This window comes from Apiotrichum porosum (genome assembly GCF_003942205.1).
Source record: "Apiotrichum porosum strain DSM 27194 chromosome Unknown scaffold_19, whole genome shotgun sequence".
Lineage (NCBI taxonomy): Eukaryota > Fungi > Basidiomycota > Tremellomycetes > Trichosporonales > Trichosporonaceae > Apiotrichum > Apiotrichum porosum.
Window position 1 is genome coordinate 21,314 of NW_021167126.1, and position 22,894 is coordinate 44,207.

Below are 22,894 nucleotides of genomic sequence, written 5' to 3' on the forward strand. Positions count from 1 at the left end.
CCCACACACCCCATCCCCCGCTGATCCGCTGAATGGAAGTGTGCCACACTGTACCCTCACTACGCGAGACACATGGATGTCGACGTCTCCTGCCGCGGGTCTGATCTCTGAACGTCTGCGCATGCGTGTGGATGTTCTGGAACTGTGGCACCATCCATCCCACTCCGGCAATTCCGGTGTGCTCACTGGCCACTGGCCACTGGCTACTGGGGTCCATGAGAGGACACTGCAAGTGCTAGCAAGGGCAACTGAGGTGTGCCGAGACCGCTGTTCAATGAATGTGTCGGGTTTCGTGCCCGCCAATGCTGCGCTAATGCCAACAAACAGGGGCCCAGCTCTTGCACGCTCCGTCTGGAGCCGTCGGGGAATCCAGACTCGGGCGAGACGTTACCCCGTGGGTATGAGGTTGTGGGACCTGTGATGCTGTGAATATAGAAAAGAAAAAAAAAAGAGAGAGAAACGCAAGGTCGCTTCAGTGTGGGGGACAGCTTTCGAGCGGTCGTCAGGACCACCTCGTCGGGCAGGTCGTCGGAGTCGTAGTCGTCGTCGTCAGGCCCCAGACTGGATACGAGGCCCCGAGGCCCCGTGTCAGACCTCGCAACTCCGTCGGTCCATGGCTCTCGGAAACTGGCGTTGTTTGTTCCCAAGACATCAGTGTGGCTGGTATACTCACTCCGAAGGTCCGGGGGAGGCGGGATGCTCGGCGCTGGATGCTTTTGCTCGGCATGTCTCGGCGCAGACATTGTATCTTGTCACTAATGGCGGGAGTGCCACAAGCAGTGTTGTCGGCGCAAGCAACGACGTCATGTCATGTCATGCCTTGCCTTGGCTTGGGGCCTTGGCCGATTCGGTCGAGTTGACGACTAGCCACAACGTACCCAAAACACATGTTTTGAGTTTCGTGCGTGCGGCAGCAGGGTATGCTGGTTAGAGGGCGGCATGCCATGCCACGAGCGGGCCAAGACACCGTCCAAGATTCCAAGCCCTTCCAAGACGAGAATGAAAGCAAAAGCATGCACGCCCCTTCGCCACAATCCGGTGCTACACCGGCTGAACGGCCGGGAAGACCGGGGAGATGGATCGTCTGCAGCCTGCGGATCGCGTTGTTGACGCTAATGGTGCACCGCTTGTCGCTATCGTTGCTCCGTTGCGATCCTGCGACCCCTCCATTCCTAGATTCCTACCCACGGCCCTGTGCAGGACGCATGGGGTCCACTTGGCCACTTGGCACTAATGGCCTGCATAGTCCTAGCAACATGACGTTTGGGTGCGCTAGAGGGCGGTGGACATGCAGTCCTAAGCGGAATGCCGGAATGTGGGATCCAGCAAGAAAACGAGGCAGAGGCGAGTCGAGCGTTTGGGTCCAATGGAGCGGTGCAGTCTTGTGCCACGACACAGACGATGATATTATTCGAGAAAGCTACTAGCGCGCCACTGGCCACTTGGCAGCCCCATGATGCGGTGGCTGCCCCCCTCGCCTCCGCAGCGCCAACGACTGTCGGGAGAGCGAGACAGAGAGAGTGACTACTGTGGACAGAGCCGGACATTACTGGTGGCGTTGAGTGCTGTAGTAGGCTGCGTACATCGGGCTTTGTTCTGCCGCACAGCTGCGAAACATGGCGCTGCAAACTGGGACGGACAGAGGAATCGCATCCAAAGGCAGCTCTCGCAGCTCTCACCGCGATCGAACGTCTGTGATATGTTAGGCGTTCCCGCCTCATGCAACCTTGGCCCTGATTCTCCTGTTGGAGGAGAGTGCGTGGCCGGGCTGTTTACGACGAGGCACGGGTGCATTCAGCGGAGACTGAAGCTCGCATTCAAACGCTCGCCGAACATGCCGAACCGACCGCACAACCGGCAAAGAGAAGGGGGGAGAGAGGGGGGACGCAGGAACACGGTGTTGAGAGCAGTGTTTGCCCGCTGTATGTGATTCACCGTTCATGGACGTCAGGCTCGTCGGAGGATTGCTAGGGTCATCGCAGGAAGAACAAGCACAGCGTTTGGTGGACAGTATGCACGCATCAGTCGCGAGGCAGCAGCCTTGTTCGGCATACGTGCCGGGGATTCTCCACGCGCAGCAGACTGAGCTTGTTAGCTTGTTAGCTTGTTTGCCCTTCTTTACTGGCCACTGGTTGGTCAGCCATGTTCGTTGCCTGCGGTCACTCCTGGCCTCCTGGATCGCTCAACCTGCCCTGCACACCCGCGCATGCGGCCCCACCTCGCCCCGCCTTTCGTTGCTGTTCATTCTCCATTGTCCTCATGTATCCTTCAGGAATAGACCTCAGGACCTGCTGGACAGGTCGAGGGAGTATGCATGTGCACATGCGTCCGGCGAGTTGAGCACGAGGCGGCCGCGTACGCCTCATTGCAACCAACACCAGATGCTCCGAAGGGTAAAATATATACCACGAGTGGCCGTCTGGGTCTGACACGGTATGAGAGTTGGTGAGTGGCCAGTAGGGCCAGTCGTGCGGTGACGACGCCCGTGAGCTGCACCTGCAGCAGCGGCAGCGGCAGCAGCAGCAACAAGAAGAAGCATATACCCTGTCCTGGGTCGTCGTTGCCCGCCGCGGACGGCGTGAGGCGCCCGCGGCTGTGTCGCAGAGACCCGCCCGCGGGTTCTCACTCTCTCACACGACGTACCGTATGTATGCACGCCCGGCGACAGTGAGCACCAACGCTTGTGAGGGATCTTGTGATCTTGTTCAGCCGCCGTATATGGATTCATGGCGTGCGGAGGCAAGCAATGAAAAGAGATCCCCCAACGGGGCACAGTATGCGAGAGAGGGACAGAGAGAGAGAACCCAACGATCCGGCGATGCATCGTTCACATTGAAACGGCTTGCCCAGCCGCCCGCCCTGAAATGTACGGCAGCAGGCACCCGGGTGTGCTATGGGGGGGAATCGGGAGAGCCAAAGTGTACAGTGTGTTAGTAGTGGCCACCCAACGAGGACGTCTGGTGTGGTGGACGGGAGAGGGCTGGTAATAATGATACCCACAGCAAGTCACATACCGACAGTGGCAGTCAGTAGCCGCAGCAAGGTCCAACAGCGGTCGTGTGCGTGGTGTGCTGCAGACGGAGGTGCTGCATATGGCTGGCTCAGAGCACAGTTCGTGGATCGTCCTGATCTCTTTACAATTGAGACCCGGCGTGTGTGTGTGTGTGTACCAGCAACCAGCCAGCCTTTCAAGCTTCCCACTCCACAAGCCTCCATCGCTACTGCCGACACAAACAACCTGCGCGCGCAGTGCTATAAACAGGCAGTCGGGGTGTTCCTCTTCCGATCCTCTGTCATCTCGCTTGGAGCGGTGCTGCTCGGTTTGCTGGTTGCTGCTCGGACCGTTGGCGTCGTTGTTGTTCGCTCGCTCGGTGCTGGGCGGGGGGACGCCACACCCTGTGCAAGCCATTGCCCTTGGACGCCACACATTTCGCTTGACGCATCTCGACGTTGCTGGGAAGACGAGGCCTGTGGATAATCTGAAGCAAGAGCATCGCATCGCATACTGAGAGCTGCCAAGTGTTGGGCAGTGCACCGCCCCTTGGGTGTACATGGTGGTGTCTCACTCGGCCCACCGCTTGCAGCTTGTGTATGCCGGGGGGGTGTGTGGGCGTCCTGTGATCCTGTGACTGTCCTAGGGGGGGGACCTTTGGTTGGCTTGGCGGGGAAGGCTGCTTGTTACCCCTTGATCCGTGGGTGAGGTCCTGTGGATGGCCAGGTCTCTCTCCCTTTCTCCCCGCCTTTTTGGGCACACTCTCTGTGGGCATCCGCAGCCTACGCATGCAGAGAGAGTCAGTCCCATTGCGTCAGCCCAGCCGCTCTGCAGCTCTGCAGCATATCCCAGGAAACAAGAGACACATTGCTCTCCCCCTCTGCCCGCCTGCCTGTCCGCATCGAGCCCACCATTCAGTTGACCCAAATTAGTCCGTCACACACATACACAACTCTCATCCATACATCTCTCCTTCTCTCTCTCGTCTTTGTACAAGAACAGGCCACCCCCCCGTCCAGTCTCGAGGCTCCCCCCCGCTTCCCCCACCACCTTTCTCTTTCTCATCTTCATACCCGGCATCACCGCCGCCCGTTCTTTTCGGCCCCGCCCACACCGTTTCGGAGCGCCAGCGACCAGTGCCCAAACAACCGGGCCTGCCCCCCACACCCCTCCCTCCCTCCCTGTTCCCCATCCCACCCCCTTCCCGGGCGGTCTTCCATCTCTCTTCCGCCCACCTTCCTTCCACCTTCCTTCCACCCATCCGAGGTTGTCTGCACCATGGTCGACTACACCCAGGTGCCCAACCCGGCTGCCAACAACGCCGCCGAGGCAGACATTGGCGAGCGCAACTCGTTCATGAGCGCAAACTCGAGCTCGGAACCCATTCATGACGGCGGCCTCCTGGGCGGCAACCTTGCCGCTCCCGCGCCGTCCATCATGTCGCGCGACTCGACCTATGGCTCCCTCAACACCCCGTCCATCTCGGGCGACGGCGCTCGCTCGTCGTGGGGCAGCGGCCAGCTCTTGGGTGCCAGTGGCAACGCAGCACTCCCCGCCGGTGCAGACGTGAGTCTTCTTTCTCCCCACTGCATTTCCTTCATTTCACGCCCGTGCGGCAAAACGGTGTCGAAGAACCTCCAGGCCCCCGCCCCGCCCCAGCCTCTTTCGCCCCCCTGTTCTTCGGATCTTGCCGTCTCCAACGTCGCTTCCACCAGGCGATCAATGCACTCGCCCTCCCTGGGGGTGAATGTATTTGTGATGTCTTGGGTAACGAGGATGGACGGGGGGAGAGGCTGTGGGGGTGACCGTGACGGGGCTTCGGGGCTGTGTACCTTTCTGATCGTTCCTCGGCATGTTTGGCTGACCACCGTGCTCTCAGTATCCCAATGCCCCGCGCGTCCAGTCGGGTCTTTCCCAAGGCTACACTTCTCCCTTCCCCGACGACGTCGATTCGCAGGGCCACTATGCACCCGACGGTGCCGTCCCAGCCACCGACAAGGAGGTCCCCGCTTGGGCCGCGTCAAATGTGCAGCGCAAGCGCAAGAGCCGCAAGGTCATGTGGCTTGCCCTGCTGGCGTTGCTGCTGGTGTGCATCGGTGTTGGCGTCGGCGTTGGTCTCGGTATTTCCAAGCCATGGAAGAACAGTGGCAAGCAAGACGCAGCCGACTCGAACGCATCAGAGTCTGCTGCCGTTGAGTCGTCCAAGAGCGCCAACGGCGAAACTGCCACTGCCACTGCGACCAGCACTTCCGCCACTGCTTCGGCCACCCCTACCTCGGGCACCAAGGGCTCGACTCTTTACTTTGAGGACGGCACAACTGCCACATACGACAACAACTTTGGCGGTACCTGGGTTTGGGACGAGAGCAACCCTACCAACGTGAGTAGAATGACAACACATGAGAGTGACATGCCTGCTGACAAACGTCCTCCAGAATGCCGCACAGTGCAACTCCTGGACGCCAGCCCTCAGCCAGAACTGGACCTGGGGCGTTGACACTGTCCACGGTGTCAACCTGGGCGGTTGGCTCAACACTGAACCCTTCATCGTTCCGGGCCTTTACGAAAAGTATGCCAACGGCTCCGCCGGCACTGCCGTCGACGAGTACACTCTTTCGATCAACATGGGCGACAACCTGACCGCGGCCATGACCGAGCACTACGACACATTCATTACTGAGCGCGACTTTTACGAGATTGCCGCTGCGGGCCTCAACTGGGTCCGTCTCCCCATTGCGCACTGGGCCATCAAGACCTGGGACGGCGAGCCGTACCTCGAGGGTGTCTCGTGGCAGTATGTTCTCAAGGCTATCAAGTGGGCTCGCAAGTACGGACTCCGTATCAACCTCGACCTGCACACTGTCCCCGGCTCGCAGAACGGTTGGAACCACTCTGGCAAGATGGGCAACATCAACTTTATGAGCGGCCCCATGGGTCTCGCCAACGCTCAGCGTACCCTCGACTACATTCGCACCCTTGCCCAGTTCATCTCGCAGCCCGAGTACCTGCCTGTTATCCCTCTCTTTGGTTTCATCAACGAGCCCAACGGTGGCCCCATTGGCCAGAACGCAGTCGGCAGCTTCTACTACGAGGCCTACAACACTATCCGTGAGGTTACCGGCTTTGGTGAGGGCAACGGCCCCATGGTCTCGATGCACGATGCCTTCCTCGGTGTTAGCTCGTGGTACAACTTTGCCCGTGGTGCCGACCGCATGGCCCTCGACCAGCACCCCTACCTCGTCTTCCAGGACCAGCCCACCCAGTCCCTCTCGACCATCAACCAGCTCCCTTGCCAGACTTGGGCCACTGGAAGCTCGAGCACCAACACCTCGTCCAACTCGTTTGGTGTCATCACCGCGGGCGAGTTCTCGGCTGCCATCAACGACTGTGGCCAGTGGGTCAACGGTGTCGGTCTTGGACAGCGCTACGACGGTACCTATGCTGGTTACTCTGGCAAGTCGACCGGTTCGTGCACACCTTGGAACGACTGGACCACCTGGGACGACACCACCAAGGCTGGTGTCAAGGCCTTTGCCGTGTCGTCCATGGACGCTCTCCAGAACTGGTTCTTCTGGACCTGGAAGATTGGAAACTCGACCCAGGGCGAGGTCGCCCAGCCCAACCCCTTCTGGCACTACCGTCTTGGTCTCCAGAACGGCTGGATCCCCACCGACCCTCGTGAAGCCATCGGCGCCTGCCAGGCCCTCGGTGTCACTGGCACCGACTTTTCGGGCACCTACGCCTCGGCTTGGATGACCGGTGGTGGCAGCGGCCTGACCACTCTTGCCAACGAGGCTTCGTACGCCTGGCCCCCACAGTCGTTCACCGACGTCGCCTCGGCATCCATGTCGTCGCTGCCCCAGTACACCCAGACTGCCGACCCCATCACCCTCGCCGCGGCAACTTACACTGCGGCCGGCTCGACCTCGACCGCCAACATGGGCAACGGCTGGCACAACCCCAACGACTCGACCCGCAAGGCATACGCACCCGTCTCAGGATGCGCGTACCAGGACGAGTACAGCGCCGCCACCTCTGGCATCCCCGCCAACGCATGTGGTGCCGGTGTGTCGCAGCCCACGCGTCGCTCCGTCGACGAGCGCGCAGCCATGCCCGGTCCCACTGCCGCCCCCCGCCGCCGCTAAGAAGCAGCAGAACACCATCCGTAGCAGAACCCAGTACATCCCCAAGGACACTCTAGTTTATCTCCTCCCTACTACACCACCACCACCACCGCCACCACACACACACGCATCCATTCGTTGTTGCCTGTTTCGCCCCCCTCTTCCCGCCTCCATCCTGTATACCTCTCATCGTTATAGCACGCACGTCCCCCCCGTCTCTGCCGTTATTAAACGCTGGCTACAACCTTGCCCCCCCTCCCTCTCCCCTCGCTCCCAACATGGGCATTACCCTAAAGCACTGTTTACTATAGTTACCTGGACATTTATGAAAGTGAAATAGCAGCAAAAGGAAATGGAAGCGAGCGAGCGCGAGAGCGGTGTCAGTGGCAGAGTATAGAGTGTGCGCCAGAGCGCCAGAGCGCGCGTAGCCCAAGGCGTAAGGGACGGACATCTGACATCTGACACCTGACACCAAACTAATCGCATGGTGACACGCCGTGCACAGCACGTAACGCCGCGCGGTTTGTGCTGGCACTGGCACTGGCGCGCACTGGCGCTCTCGAGCCCCAGCCGCCCGCGGACGCGGTCCCAGCTCTGGGCGCCGGGCGCTGCGCACCGCATCCGCCGCCGCACGCGGTCCAACACCGGCCGCCGGCCATTTACTTTTACCTCCCATACGGTCTTCTCCTCGTTGGGCCCTGGGGATCCTTGGGCGCCACTGTGCTCGGGGGGATCCTTGCGAAAATGGGCCCGCGCGCGGCGTACAGGAAAGGAACCATGGCGGCGGCGCGGGGGTACGAAGGGATCTCGAGCGGGGGATGGGCAGCGCAGCGGGCACAGCTGGGGCCAAAGCGGACAGTATTGTGGGGGTGTGGCGCTGCTGCTGGTTGCTGCTGCAGGAATCGGCGGTGCAGGGAAAGCAACAAAAAAGAGTCAGGCAAAGAAAGGTAAAGGGCAGTTAGACCGCAAGGGTGAGGAATAGGACCAGGTTGGAGAGAGAGGGAAGGGAGGGTACATGTCTTGGCGCTTGCGGATCATGTCACCTCTGGTTGCGCCTGTGCCCAAACTAAGACTGTATTAACCCTGCAAAGATCGCGTTTGAGTTCAGGCCGGGGGGAGGAACGAGTTCCAGCGCGAGAAAAAAAAAAAAAAACAGCTAGTAGTAGTGGCAGCAATAACTCTGCAAACGCGTGAGGCTGCGCGGGAACAGATCGATCTTGAGCACTGATGCATTGGTCGCGAGCGTCACCGTGCTCAAGCATGCATCCCGTGTTCTGTTGGCTGCGCGACGGCCACGACACGATACGATACGATACGCGACGCGACGCGTCGTGCTCGTACTCTTTGTAACGTAACAAGACGTGTAGATCCGAGTGGCGGACTCTGATCACGCTCAGAGGCAGCCTCGTCCCAAGCACAGTGCAGTAGCTACATACTCGCCACTACCACCTTCTGACGGACAGGCTTGGCAGATCCACAATTCTCGTAATGACGCGCGTCAGCGGCGGCGTGCCGCCAGCTGCCAGTTTTTACTCAATTGCCTCGCTGCTTTGCCGTAAACCTCGTGAGCTTGTGAGGGGGGCCCGGCGGTGCGCGCCCGCACGCTGTTTCGAGTGGAAGGAAGGAATGTATCCAAAACGGGCAAAAACACACAACGACGCGACAAAAAACAGATGCCAAAAAATAAAAAATAAAATCTCAGAAACCCAACTACCCAAAAAGTAGACGCAACAAACAACCTCCGAGGGCTTTCGCCAGGCCAAAAGCATGTTCCAAAGGGAGCGGCGTCGAGCAGTGTCCGCAGTGTGCTGGGCTCCCGACCCCCTGCTGCCGCTTTGCGAACAGGACACCCGAGTCCATGCCCCAGCCTATCTTCGAGACGGGAGGGAATGGTGTCGAGAGAATCGTTACTGTGTAGAGGGTGTCTGGCGAGGGGCCGTGAGCTGTGCGCTTCAGCTGAACGGGCCGCCCCAGCCGGCTTCCCCCGTCGTGTACCATGTACAGTACAGTATGTAATGCGACCCCACAGCGGACCCCACACCTTTGAAGCGTAACACTACTGTAGTAATATCATATGGTGTACTAACTGCCAAGGACTCGTGCTATGGCTATTGGAACCGCGTCAAAAGTGGGGAATAGAATAACCGTGTTCTTTCTCTCGTAAGTCGACCGTGTGCGTCGGGTCGAGGTTACTGTAGTCGTGTCGCAAGTTTGCGTGTTCGCGTATCGGCGTGGGCTGGCGTGGGCAAGCCCACGCCAGGCGTCATGGTGTCGTGCCTCTGGTGTGTGTCGTGTCGCCCCTTCCTCATTCCTATTATGCACACCCCTCCGTATGTGTATCGCTCTTGTGCTTGACCAGACGTGAGTCTAGGTCGAAGCTGGGTTCGCGGGTCCTCCTCCTCCGCCACTTCCACTTCCACTTCCACTCCCACCCCCACCGCCCGTCTCGACCGCCACAATCGACCTCCTCCGCTCCTTGCGGCGCAGCGACCCCTGGCTCCACTCGGGATCTATACCTTTGCGTCAGCCCCCGTTTCTCTCATCTCTGTCCGAGTCGCGCAAGGGTTCAGCCCTGCCAGCCGCGCTTGAGCTCGGCCAGCGTGGCCCCGCGGTGAAACGGACGCATCACACGTTCGGCAATTGCCAGCGCCAGGACGACGGGCCACGTGAACAGCGGCCAGAGCGGGGAGACGAGCGAGCGGCGCGTCGCGTCCATGAGGGCGATGGCGAGCTTGCCGGTTGATTTCTTGGACTTGAGCTTGCGCCTGGGGACCGAGGCGGCCGAGGGCGCGAGGAGGGCGGTAGACTCGGTGGCGGCAGAGCCGTTGGGCGACGCGGCGTCGGCGTCGGCGTCGGCGCCAGAGTCCTGGGTCATGAACGCCGCGAGGCCCAGGAGGGCGGCGCCGTCGGCGTACTCGAGGGCGAAGGGCGCGTTGGCGTTGAAGGGGCCGCCGGTGACGAGGGCGTAGGCCGCAGCGAAGCCGTCTTCGTGGCGGCCGCACCCAGCCCAAGAGCCCGTGTAGCTGATGCGGCGGTACGATTGGATTTCGGGCAGGTGGCGGAGCTTGGGGATGGTGGTTGCCGTCTGGTGCGGGAACTCGGTCGCCCAGCGCTGGGCGCCGGTACGCGACGGGTGCTCCGGGTGCTCGCTGTCGGTGGGCTCGGCGGGCCACGATGGGTTGAGCGTGAGGCGCACAGGCCCGTGCTTGTCCAGGCTGAGACCTTGGATCTTGTTCATGTCAAAGGTGCTGCACAATGGTCTGTCAGTTGACAAGGCTACGGCATGGATCGCCCAACTCACACAGACACCTGCTCGGTGCGCGCCTGGACCTCGTCGTTGTACGGCGGCGGGGCTGGGTGCGCGTCATAGTTGATGGCAGTGATAGCTGACGTCAGTGGACGCCACACTCAGTTGTAACTCACCAGTACGGCCCGTGGCAGTGGTTCCACCGACCACATGGTCGTCGTTGGGGACATTGGAGCCGGCGACCTTGTCGTCCCAATGGAGCTCTGCTTCAAGCGGGGTCCACTTGGTCGAGCCGAGGACGGTCTCTTCGAGCGGGGATGCCCAGCCGCCACGGCGCAGCATCGCGAGGGAATTGTTCGACGGCGTCCTTCACATTGGGTGTCAGTGCGTGGGAAAACAAAGCCCCCCAAACCCCCACACAAATACTTACGCGAGGATAACGTGGTCGTAGATATGGTTGGCTCCGCTAGCCTCGACAAGACGGACGCCATAGCTCTCCGACGTGATGGAGACAATCTCAGTGTTGAAGTGGAGGTTCTCGGGCGGGACAGTGGAGACGATAGCGTCCACGTACGTCTTGGCGCCGCCCTCGACGCTGAGCCACCCGTGAGGCGACTTCCACTTGAGCATGTTGTGGTCGGCGAGCGTGGCGATCACCGTCGCGGCGGGCATGCTGAGCGCCGTCTGGTCATCGGGGACGAGAAGGAGGACGGCAATGAGGGGCTGCGAGCGGGCGTCAGTCCTCCTCACCGAGTCAAACACGGCACTTCGCCCCCCACTGCCCATTCGCTTTACGCACAAAAAGGTAATCGTCAAAGAAACCGCGCGAGTAGCCCTCACGGTTGAGATACTCTTCGAGCGTAATCTGCGTCTCGCCCTCGTCGGCTTCGAGGAGGTAGTCTCCTGCATAGTAATTGAACCGCATCGCGTCAAAGGCCGTACGCCACGCACGCGGATTCAGGCTGGGTGGCACATGTCAGTACAATGGCCATGGCGTCGGTGCCTCCTTGTGTTCCCAGGGGGGCAACTGCGCGGGGAATGTGATGAATGCGATGGGGGCAAGTGGACCGAGGCATGCTGCTTACATGTTGGTGAGGCGGAACCCGCGTCCAAGACGAGTGGCCCACTGCACCTGGCCTTGACGCGATACGCTGAGCGAGGCATCAGTCTGGACGAGCGGGACGCCGAGGAGCTTGAAGAAACGGAGGAGGTTCGGGGATCCACGCGGATGGAAGGACATCTGCCAAGTGAGTACAGCTTCTTGCATCGTTCATGGCCTCAAAGCTCACAAAGCCGCTGTAACACATGTTAGCACTGCCTATCACGTCAGATCACATGTGCAAGCAACTCACGTGTCGACGAAGCATGGCTCCTTGCCATCGCCTGTGTGGGAATCAGCAATGGTTCCCCTTTCCCGAACCATGACGAGAGGCGCATCTCACACGCCCCCGCCGCCGGCATCACTGTTCACACTCACGCCTGAACTCGGCGCTGTGAGCATGTCCGCCAGCAAAGCTGTTCTTCTCGTAGATGTTGACCTCGTGGTCAGAGTACTGCTTGAGGAGCTGTGCGGTGTGAGCTGAGGCTGCGGCGTGTGAGAGAGAGGACAGGGGAGAGCGCACCCATAGGGCCGAGAGGCCAGACACGCCCGAGCCGACGATAGCGATGCGCATGGGTCGTCGCGGGTGATGGTGGTGATAAGAGTGGCGAGCAAGGAGAGCTGGCTGGTGGCGTGGCACCTTTTAGGAGACAGGTGGTGGTGAGCAAGAGAGTAAAGTGGATGAGTGAGAAGACAGAGTGAGAACGAGAGAAAGAGAAGGAGATGTAAGACAACACACGACGGACACGCGACGGCCCACACACGCGCTGCGGGTAAAAGGATATTGTGGGGGAGAAAAGAGATGCACGACGTCTCCTCTCTCCCCCCTTGAATGCCTGGGAAAGCCGCGGGGGCACGCGCTGTGGGTGGGAAAAACAAAAGGACGCGCTGCCCGCAGTGGGGGGGCTGTGGGGTCCCCAGGCGGATGTTCAGGCACACACGCGGCAACGGACCGTGTTACGTAAGAAAAAGATCGCCCCCAAACGGGAGCTTTTATCTGGCACGTGGGACCTGAGTGGAGGCTAGAGCGTAGAGGGTGCGAGCGTGGGAGATTTAAAGTTGGATTAGGAGGATATGAAATACAAAAAGTGTTGAAAATGTTGAATGGGCGAAGCGGATGATCAGATGACACGGGTACACGGGTACACGGGTACACGGGGTTGCAACCTCTTGCTTATATGCCAGTTCGGACGTTCTGGACGACGGGTGCAGTCCGTGGTCCTCTCTTATCTCCCAATGTGTACACACACATTCATGGCCACTGTACCACTGTCATCCTTGACAGCAGCAGCACTGGGATAAATGTCTGCCGTTGTCCTTGCAACGCTGCCGCAGCGTGCCGCACATGCCGCACACATGACACACCCTTTTGGCCTTTTGGCCTGCTGACAAAGGAGGGGTGTGACACCCTCGACACGACGCGTCCAGTCACGTTTGTTGCATTTGTGTACAGGCCCACTCGTGTTGGTGTTGAGCACAGACGGCACTGCTGCCAAGCCGCGCCGCCGCCGCGCGGCCTAGAGAGGGCTCTAGGATCCAACCGAGCCAGCCTGCTCTAGTGCACCGTAGAGTGACAGACCCCTGTACGCCAAGAGTCACCGACAGCCCTGTTGTGCTCGCTGTTCAGCCAATGGCGTGCACGTCAATTGTCAGCCGCGCCATATAGTTTGCCACTCTCACGGCCACTTGAATATCCCCCTGGGCTGCGGCGGCCAGATGGCCCTTTTGCGCATGGCCGATTATACTCCCGCTGCTGCCTGGCTGCCAGACGGGCGCCGTGTTTGGCAACTTTTTTGTATCCCCCCCGGCCTCCCACCCAGCCGAGCGAGTGACGTACCCACACCCACCCCCCGCGCAGAGATCAAAGAGCAGACCGGCGTCTACGCATTCCTGTCGCTCCCCTTTTTGCCCATTCATTCAAATCTCCATTCCTCTCTCTCTATCTCTTCCATCACACAACCACACACACACACTCTCTCTCACTCCTCCTTCTCCCCCCTTCCTACCTCTACATCTCTCTCTTTCTTTCACAATGGGCGCAGGCAACAACGAGCGTACCCCCCTCCTCAAGTCGTCGGGCGGATGCTGTGGTGGCAACAAGAACGGACAGTGCTGTGGTGGCTCTGGAAGCCGCGCAACCTCGTCCCTCTCCCCTCCCACGGACGCCGTCCCCCTCAACCGCAACGTCGACAAGAAGACCACCGGCGAGCCCGTCTGGCCCATCGAGCGTACTTCCTCCCGTTCGTCCCTCCGCTCCCAGCGCTCGGCGTCCCGTCGCCTGCGCGTCGAGGACCTCGTCGCCCACGAGGAGCCTCTGGTCAGCAAGTGTGGTGCCACCGGTGGCCAGTGCTGTAAGTGTTGTTTCCTTTTGGGTGATCAATTGGGTAGTGCCTCCCCCGGATAGTGGCGCGGCGCTAGCCTTCAGTGCGGTCCGGAGCGACTGCGGGCGCGCGCCACCCGACACAACAGGCCCCACCTGGCCACCTGGCGTTTTAGAAAGATAGGGGGAGAGAGAACCGTTTAGCTGACCGTGACACACAGGCAAGGACCTCAAGGGCGAGGACGAGCGTCACCTTTTGTCTCCCGAAGTCGTTCGCGACATTATCGTCGGCCTGTCTGACGGCCTCACCGTCCCCTTTGCCCTGACGGCCGGTCTGTCGTCGATGGGCAACTCGTCCCTCGTCGTCACGGGTGGTCTTGCCGAGCTCTGCGCCGGTGCCATCTCGATGGGTCTCGGCGGCTTCCTCGCGTCGCAGGCCGAGCTCGACCACTTCCACTACCTCCGCAAGCAGACCCACGCCCGCGTCCTTCGCTCGTGCGACGGCGAGATGGAGCGCGAGGTCCACGCCATCCTCGGCCCCCTCGGTGTCAAGGAGGCCCTCTCGCGCCTGGTGGCCGAGGACCTCCTCGAGGTCGAGGACGACGCCTGTGGAGCCCTCGAGGGCATTGACCGCCCCGCCGACGTCGAGGCCGGCGAGTCGGAGAAGAACGACCCCAACGTCGGCCTCACCGCCTTCCTCCTCAAGTTTGGCGAGGGCATGGAGGAGGTCCCCCGCTCCCGTCTCTGGATCTCGGCCCTCACCATCGGCCTGTCCTACTTCTTTGGCGGCCTCGTCCCCCTCATTCCTTACATGTGCACCGACGACGCCAACGTCGGCCTCATCTGGTCGGCCATTGTCACTGGTATCGTCCTCTTCATCTTCGGCGGCGTCAAGACCTACTTCACCGGCGCCACCGGCGGCTACGGCGGCTACATGTACGGTGCTACCAGCATGATGGTCGTCGGCGGTATCGCTGCCGGTGCCGCCTTTGCCCTCGTCAAGATCATGGACGTCCAGGCATAAGCAAACTGTGTACCCCCGCACCCGCTCCCACCACAAAGCAAAGTACCTCCTGGGACCAGCCTCGTACGACGCGCACACCTTTTCTTCTACCAAATACCGACCCCTTTGGCGAGAATACCCAGCGCACACAGCCACAGACACACACATTACTGCTTCCTGCTTCCTGCTTCCACGACGGCCGACTGCACAGCCAGCATTATTCTTTTTGTTACTCCCACCACCACACCCCCATTTCTGCTTCTTGTCGATACCACCTCCGCCGCCACCCGTCTGTGTGCAGGCCTGGACACCCCAACCCCCTCACATGATTCGTACTCGTCTCTCCCAGTGTATCCGATGTAAAGTGACACCATATTCCAGTCAATCAATCACACACCGCGCGCGCCCACCCTGGCGCCTTGGCACTGACGCTGACGTGACTGACCAATCTGACCGCACGCTGGCTGACGGGTGGTGGTCTCTTGGCAGAGTCACAGTGCCAGCCGGCCCGAACACCAGGCCCACGCAACGAACATTCCCAACTTTGATACAACCACGCCTTGCTCCCTCATGCTGTCCTTGGCCTCTTGATCCTCTCGATCCACATCTGGGACGCCGAGCCGGCAAAATAGGATCCGCCAAGACCCCGGGCAACCCGGGGCAAATGTCGCCATGTCTCCATCGCGTCCACGCCGATCGCCCATGACATGCAAAAGGGGGCGAGGGAGTGGCAGACATGAACCACCGTACGCCACATACGGCGCGTCAAGGCCGCGAGTTGGCGCGGCCGTAGGTACCTTTGCCTCTGGTATGTCATGCTCGCTTTCGTAAGAACACCGGGCGGGGCGGACATGGACATGGACGTGGACGTGGCCGCAGAGGTCAGATCAGGATGGCGCACTGGACTGCAGTGTCGCAAAGTCCAGCAGGCCAGCAGCCGCGCTCTCAGACTTGGGACAGAGCAAACGTCACACTGTGACTCTCCCTCTCCACTGTCTACGCCCCAGCGTACGTGACGCAGGGCAGGCACTTTGCACAATCTCAGTGTGGGTCCTGTACCGTTCGTTGCGTTGCGTTCTAGAGGCTTCCAACTGCACCAACAGTGGGCTGGCGGCGTGTACGTACGTACAGTGCAGTACGTAGACGATCAGACGAGACGAAGAAGAAAAAAAAACGGGGCGGCTCCCACCCACGGCCCTCTCGTACCCGCACCCCGTACCGGGTCGTACCTCGTGTTCCCAATCCCCCGTCTTCGCTCCTCCTCGCTCTGTACCTCTGTCCAGTTTACCGGGTTTACCTGGATGGCCCGGCCCCACACCACACCGGTATACACCGAACAACCAGTGTCCAAATACCCCTGCCAGCTGCATACGACACGGCTGTGCACGGTTGATGGCCAGGACAGAAAAAAAGGTACCCTCCCAAAAAAGTGGGCAGGCAGCGTTCTGCGTGTTGCGTGTATGTACGTTTGCGCGGAAGAGGCTGGCAGCTGGCTGGCGGGGGCTCTGGGCGCTCTGACAGACTTCGACGCTCTCGACGGATCGACAGAGTGCGGCAGTGGTAGGGAGGGGTGTGCCTTAGTTGTGTGCGTACCTCCGGGGTCAGGACGTTCGGGTCAGAGTGTGGGTTTTTGCGCTGCGTTTCTGGGGGTTTGCGCTGTGCCAGCTGTGCCAGCTTTGTACATGAGCGCATCTGCGGCCTGCGGCCTGCCACTCGCTGGATCGCTGGGCTCGCGAACCTCTGCCTTATTGTCTGGAAAATGAGCCGTGGGGAGCCGACTGCTGCATCCTGCCAACACGAGACACACACAGCGAGGCGCGAGCGTGGCGTCGTCAACAAGCCAGCTACGCCAGCTACGCCAGCTACGCCAGCTAAGCCAGCGCACGCGCCCCCGCGCTGCTGCCAAGATTCCAGGTTATCGTTTCCTTTCCGCACTCGCATGGCCACATGTCGCAATGTAGCCAACGACGCCTGTAAAAAAACAGTGTGGGTGCGTGCGGTATAGGCACCGACCGGCAGACACAGTACATGTCTGTTGCTGGCGGATAATAAGGACTGTTGTCGTCAACCGGAGCGTATGTACACACACCCCCAGGCACCGACTCCCCGTGCAGATCCCCCCGGGTGGGATGGCTGCGCGCGAAGCCAAAAAAGGCAGCCATCGAAGCATATCGACGGTGACGACGAGATGTGCGATGGAGGGGAGAGGGTGTGTGGGGTGGACCTTCGCACGGTCTGCAGGAACAAGGTGACATGCATCCTCCTCTCTCTGTTAAAGACGCAACGGAACCACCAGCTCTTGATACCTCTCCCGTCCTCTCTCCATCAAACACTGCGACATCTTTGTCAACAAGCTGGGCGGCGACCTGCTGAACCGCTATCATGACGACACCCAGCCCCTCCCTCCACCACAACCTCTTCACCCTCCGCACCGACACGGGCTCGACCTCGTCGCTGTCGTCCACATCCACCAGGCATCCGCTCTACCCGCTGGGCGCTGCGTCCCTGCCTCCGCCTCACCACGGTCACCACACTCACGGCGCTGCCGCTGCCGCTGCGAGCGCCGAAGCGCTGGCAACCCCGGCGACCCCGGCGACCCCGCGCCGGGCGACATGGAGCGTCAAGCTGCGTAACCGCCTGCGGACGATCCTGCTCGCGACGGATCCCAAGCTCGACGCCGCAGCGCTGGCGGGGGACACTGTCCTCATCCCCATCCCCGTCGCTGTGGACCCCACAGACCGCCTGGGACGGGGGCTGGGGCTGGGGCTGGGGCTGGGAATGGGACTGCGTGCCGGCCTCGACTCTCGGTATGCGCTCGGCGCCGCGGGGCTCGAGGGGCTGGAACTGGATCCGCGCGACCGGGCGACGAGCGTTGCGCATAGCATGCGTGGATGGGCTGGGATGGAGGAGGACGAGGAAGAGGACGAGGATGAAGAGGATGAGGTTGAGGGTGGCCGGGATCCACCAGACGAGCTGGACTGGGACTGGCACGCGCTCTCGTTTGGCCTGGACAACGACGGCAACTCGATCCACGACGACTGGGACCTCGCATCGCTCGCGTCGCTCCCAGACGACTTGGACGTGTACGCTCCCACCACCACCACCACCGCGACCTCCTCTCCTCTCAAGATGCACCGGCGGCAGCGGCACGCGGCCCGTGCCCAGCGCCGACCGCAGAGGCGGCGACTGCAGCCTATGGGCGGTACTGAGGGAGGGCATGGCCCCGACCCCGCACGCCCAGCGTCCTTGGCGCGCGAGGATACATTCCGCGGCGGCGGCGCGGGCGAGGCGAGTGCGAGTGCGAGTGTGAGCGGGGGTTCGAGCGCGGAGAAGGAGAGGGCGGGGGCGAGGGACAGCGGTGTCAAGTACCAAGAGTGAGTTTGCACAATGCAAAGTCACTCCCGACGGAAAGGGAGCGGCGGTCGTGTGGCGCGCGCGGGTGTGTGGTGTTGACGGTCGGCAGGTAGAGACCTCATTGGCGCCTTGTCCACCCCGATCTCAACGGTGCTCATGGAAACGACTTTGGGGGCCGCTTGTCAACAAGCCCATAGTAGTAGCATCGTGGGCTGGTGGATCGAGGCCTGCCGCAACCGCCCAAACGGAGCTTCCCCCTGCCACCAACCATCTCAACCTTTGCGTAGATTTCGCCACAACAGGCTCCCAGCCGCGCCCGCTCACCCCAGTCCGCAGCCTGTGGTGCTGAACCAGCGCCAGTTTAGTGTTCGCAGTAGTAATGACAGGATCGCTATAGATATGTACGAAAATGTTATTGGAACCAGTGTATGGAAGCTGGAAGCGGTTACGGCTGCGAGGTGCCACAGGCGCTGGCTCAAGTAGCGATCAGCGGCCAGCAAGCGTTCCCGCAATCTCCCAGCTACCACCGGCGGCCTGGCCAGAGCAGCATGCATGGCCCCTCTACCTCTGGAGCCCCCCAATCCCACTTATCAATGCAAGGTGAAAGGCAGGGAGGGGTACGGAACCAACCCCAACCCCAACCCCAACCCAAACCCAAACCCTCCACGGTCGCCAGCCGGCGCCCGGGCGACGTCACCACTTGAATCCGCTTACGAACTGGATGTCGCGTCAGCCCAACAACCCCCCCCCCCCTTTCCTATCCTTATTCTCTTGGGCCCCGGTGACAGGGCCGCCGCAGAGGGGGCTACGCATGCGATGCAGAGCAAGGGAGGGGAAGGCATGCCGAGGATTAGATAACGCGTGATTAATGCATTGCATAGGGTTCACGATCCTGGGCAGATAGGAAGTGCATGCCGTGGGTGGTGGGTGGTGGAGGTGAGAGGGTGAGATTAGATGAGATTGGGATAACAACAACAACAACAACAACAACACCACACACTGGCCGCAGCACCACCACACCACCACCACCACCACGGGAAGCCCACTGTACTGCCCACTGCGCCATCCTCCATGCCGCCAATGCGGCTGTAGGTCTCGTGTGCGCGCTCAAAACGCAAAACGCAGGCTGAACAAAACGCAGGTTGAACAATAACACCACTAAACACCACTGCAGCCTCCACAACACTCGCACGACGCCCCCAACGCCAGATGCAGTGAACCCTCACCGGTACGCATGGTGACTACAGTATGCAGCGAGCTCGCACATCGCAGGGTTGGACAGTAATGTTCCATAGCAGAGTGGTATGGCGTCTATAGTGTTACAGATTACACGGAGCTGAGATCTATTAAAGTGAGTCCCACCGCGGACAGGGACATAACGAGGGTGTTTGTTTTTTATGAGACTTTTTAAACGGCCATGCCCGGGGTGACGCCGAGCTTGAGCATGTTGTGGTTGCGGATGAACACGCCAAAGACGACGGACAGGGCCAGGGCGACAAAGATGGGCAGGTACGATTTGGAGATGGCGAGGACGTACGCGTGGATGACTCCGGGCTTGAGGTCGTCGCTGAGGGTGGCGATCGCCGACGTCGACTCGCGGACAATCTCAAACGGCGCGTCGGGCGCGTACTCGTGCAAGTACGTGTTGAGGTAGACGGACTGGACCGTGTTGACGATACCGACGCCAATGGCGGCGCCGGTGAGCTGGAAAAAGGACACGACGGACGTGGCCTGCGGAATCAGGGCGGGCCGCTTGGCGTACTCTGCCTGTGCGGACAGGATGATGTTCTGGAACGCGAGGCCGATACCAAAGCCCGCGAGGATCTGGTAGCCGATAATTTTGGCGTTGGACGTGTCCTCGCGGACCGTGAAGAGGAGGCCAAAGCCAATGGCGGCGATGGGCGGGCCGACGATGATAAACGTCCAGTAGTGGCCAAACTTGGTCACAAAGCCGCCAGAGACAAAGATGCCCACGCACACGAGGACCATGAAGGGGATAATGTCGATACCGGACTTTTGGGCACTGTGGCCGCGGCCGGCCTGGTAGAAGAGCGGGAGCTGGTAGGTACCGCCCAGCATGGCGAGCATGAGCATAAAGCACGTGCCCGAGGCCGCGACGATCGAGCGGTTGGTGAGCAGCTCGCGCGGGATGAGGGCGTTGATGTTGTAGTAGTATTCCCAGATGAAGAAGACAATGACGAGCACGCCACCGAGAGTGAAGAGCAGAGGGATGCGCCAGTTGTACCATGGGTAGTCGTTGCCACCCCACTGGAGGGCGAGGAGGAGACAGGTGATGAACACGAGGACAAGGGCCGAGCCGAGCCAGTCCATCTTGGTGAGGGCCTCACGCCAGGTCTTGGGCTGGTCCTTGTGGTGGCGGTCCGGCTTGCGTGCGGGCAGGAGGAAGAGGACAGCAGCAGCAGCCACACCACCAAAGGGGAGGTTGATCCAGAAGCACCTGGCGAGTCAGTACGAGACCCACGTTAGAACACCACGAGCCACACTCACCATCGCCATGAAGCGTGCTCTGTGAAAACACCGCCGAGAAGAGGACCAATAACGGACGAGATGACAAACACGAATCCAAAGCCGGCCATGAAGCCTGCGCGCTGCTCGACCTTTGTGACGACACTGATAATGGCAATGATCGACACAAACATGCCCGACGCGCCAATGCCCTGGACGGCGCGCGCGACGATGAGCATGGTCATGCTGTTGGCGAGCGCACAGAGGAGGGAGCCGAGCTCGAAAAAGAAGATGGCCCAGAGGAGGACCCACTTGGCCTTGAAGACGGTGAGCATCTGGCCGACCAGGAGGATGAAGCCACATTGGGTGAGCTGCGGGGGGTTGTTAGAGGTAGTTCTTAATTTTGGAGGCATCGGGGCGTCAACGTACGAAATAGGCAGTGACGATCCATGCCACGGCAGAGAAGGCCTCAAAGTCGGAGACGATGGAGGGAATGGCAGTGGAGACAATGCTCTGGTCGAGGGCGAACATCTATGAGTGGTGTCAGTGGGTGGTGTCATTGGGGGCGTCCGCGGGGACGCGCGGACGCGAGGACGTGTCGGTGGGTGGAATGTGGATGGTGGCGTGTGGTACCACAGGGCCGGGGCACGGGGGGCTATACTCACAAAGACGGAAAACATGAGGGCGAGGAAGACGAGGTAGAGACGAGCACCGGTGAGGACGCCGTCGGGGATGGACCCATCGGCGGCAATCGACGTGGTGGTGACGGTCCTGCCCAGGTCGTCGTTCTCCTGGCCTTTCTTCTCGTCATCCTCTTGGGCAGCGGTCAATGAACCAGGCTTGGAGGACGGGGTGCCGGTCAAGGTCAAGGCCGACTCGCGCGGTGGAGAAGGTGGAATCACGTCCCTCGTTTTGAGGTAGGACATGGTGGAGTGTGAGGCTGAGCGAGTTGGATGAAAGGGAAAAGGTGTAACGGGGGTGGTGGTGGTGGCGACGTTGAAATGAAAAGAAACGGGAAGTGAGAAAGCTGGAATGGATGAGAGGGATCTCGTGTTGCAGGTGAGTTATAAAACAAAGCGGAGCCACATGTCGGGTGGGAGGGGGTGTGACTGCTGGGATGGTGTGCCGTAGAGCTGAGTCACCGCCTGTGTGCCGAGGACCGAGGTCGGTACCGTTTGCGCCAGTGTACGACATATGGGACCCCCGCCGGCCATTGCTCTCTGGATCTCTCTCGCTGTGCGGTCGGTGTGTGAGGGTGCTGGCCGTGCTCTGGTGTGTGAGTCCCCTCGCCCGATGCTTGGCGCGCGCGTAACCCCGCCGCCACCGCATTTACAGATTGGCACCTGCTGCTTGGATCCGGGCCCTCCCGACCGCCGGCCATTGCACCACAGAAACACATGTGTGTGTGTCCGGCACATGGTATTGCCCATCGTCACATCGTCTCCGCCGTTTCCCCCGCCCGCCGTAACCGTTCCCCGCCGCTAGTAACGAGTATAGCGAACAGGCCCGAGGATGCAGAGATGTACTGTTGCTCTCTGCGGGGGTGGTGGGGTTGCGGGGGGTGTACGTCACGCCCAAACTGAAAAAAAAACAGGCAGCCAGCGACCGGTGCGTACGGTGTAAGGTGGGGGCGGTACGATGGTGCACTCTATTTTCGGTTCCGAACGGGCGAGCAACAGATAGGAAGTCGATTCCCGCCCACCCGCGTGCCCGTCGGCCATGGCGTAGAACCCTGATAATCGCCCTGAGACACCGTCAGATCGCGTCAACCCATTAGACTCATTAGACACACCTGCGCAATGGTTTAAATACGGTATATATGCATTTGTGCATTTGTATTGCATTTTGTATTTCGGTACTGTATTGTCTGAAACACGTCTCACACACGGCCACCCAGATGGATACACACACAATGCCCGCAGGCCACACCACACACAGACCACACACAGACCACACACAGACCACACGCATCTTGCATCTGGCATCTTGAACACTGCAAGCATGTCCCTTCCTCTGCCACTACTCATGCCCCCAAAACACATCCTCTCACTGCCTGCCCTCACACGGCGGTCCGTGTCCCTCCGAGATATATCTGGTATTAGGAAACTCGGCTGCGCACGACGGCTTTGCCTTTCCTTTTTTTATTTACGTTTTGACGCTCACTATGTCCGAGACGATATATGCCAAATGGCCGTGTGCCCGGACCGTAGGCCGTATGCCAAACGGGCAAGTGCCCGTTGTTCCGTGTACCCGTCTGCCATGTTGCTCCTCGCCAGCAACGGCGCAGCG

The 22,894-nt window shown here is 60.6% G+C and overlaps 5 protein-coding genes across 5 annotated transcripts; 3 read left to right on the forward strand and 2 right to left on the reverse strand.

The window, feature by feature from the left end:
• Window positions 1-4,270: 4,270 nt before the first annotated feature.
• Window positions 4,271-7,137, forward strand: EHS24_003826 (uncharacterized protein; the record flags this gene model as incomplete). The annotated part of the gene is made up of 3 exons (XM_028619465.1): window positions 4,271-4,558; window positions 4,872-5,372; window positions 5,428-7,137. 3 exons carry the CDS (start codon window positions 4,271-4,273, stop codon window positions 7,135-7,137), a joined length of 2,499 nt encoding a protein of 832 aa, XP_028472038.1.
• A 2,545-nt stretch (window positions 7,138-9,682) lies between these two features.
• EHS24_003827 (uncharacterized protein) lies at window positions 9,683-12,036 on the reverse strand (the record flags this gene model as incomplete). Its single annotated transcript, XM_028619466.1, has 10 exons — window positions 9,683-10,364; window positions 10,418-10,502; window positions 10,540-10,730; window positions 10,794-11,086; window positions 11,163-11,266; window positions 11,315-11,325; window positions 11,449-11,603; window positions 11,653-11,659; window positions 11,716-11,746; window positions 11,841-12,036. The coding sequence occupies 10 exons, from the start codon at window positions 12,034-12,036 to the stop codon at window positions 9,683-9,685; spliced, it is 1,755 nt and encodes a 584-aa protein (XP_028472039.1).
• Window positions 12,037-13,494: 1,458 nt separating this feature from the next.
• Window positions 13,495-14,806, forward strand: EHS24_003828 (uncharacterized protein; the record flags this gene model as incomplete). Its single annotated transcript, XM_028619467.1, has 2 exons — window positions 13,495-13,813; window positions 14,004-14,806. 2 exons carry the CDS (start codon window positions 13,495-13,497, stop codon window positions 14,804-14,806), a joined length of 1,122 nt encoding a protein of 373 aa, XP_028472040.1.
• A 2,361-nt stretch (window positions 14,807-17,167) lies between these two features.
• EHS24_003829 (uncharacterized protein) lies at window positions 17,168-18,163 on the forward strand (the record flags this gene model as incomplete). The annotated part of the gene is made up of 1 exon (XM_028619468.1): window positions 17,168-18,163. The coding sequence occupies one exon, from the start codon at window positions 17,168-17,170 to the stop codon at window positions 18,161-18,163; it is 996 nt and encodes a 331-aa protein (XP_028472041.1).
• A 1,383-nt stretch (window positions 18,164-19,546) lies between these two features.
• On the reverse strand, window positions 19,547-21,531 carry EHS24_003830 (uncharacterized protein; the record flags this gene model as incomplete). The annotated part of the gene is made up of 4 exons (XM_028619469.1): window positions 19,547-20,597; window positions 20,648-20,976; window positions 21,035-21,136; window positions 21,271-21,531. 4 exons carry the CDS (start codon window positions 21,529-21,531, stop codon window positions 19,547-19,549), a joined length of 1,743 nt encoding a protein of 580 aa, XP_028472042.1.
• Window positions 21,532-22,894: the final 1,363 nt, after the last annotated feature.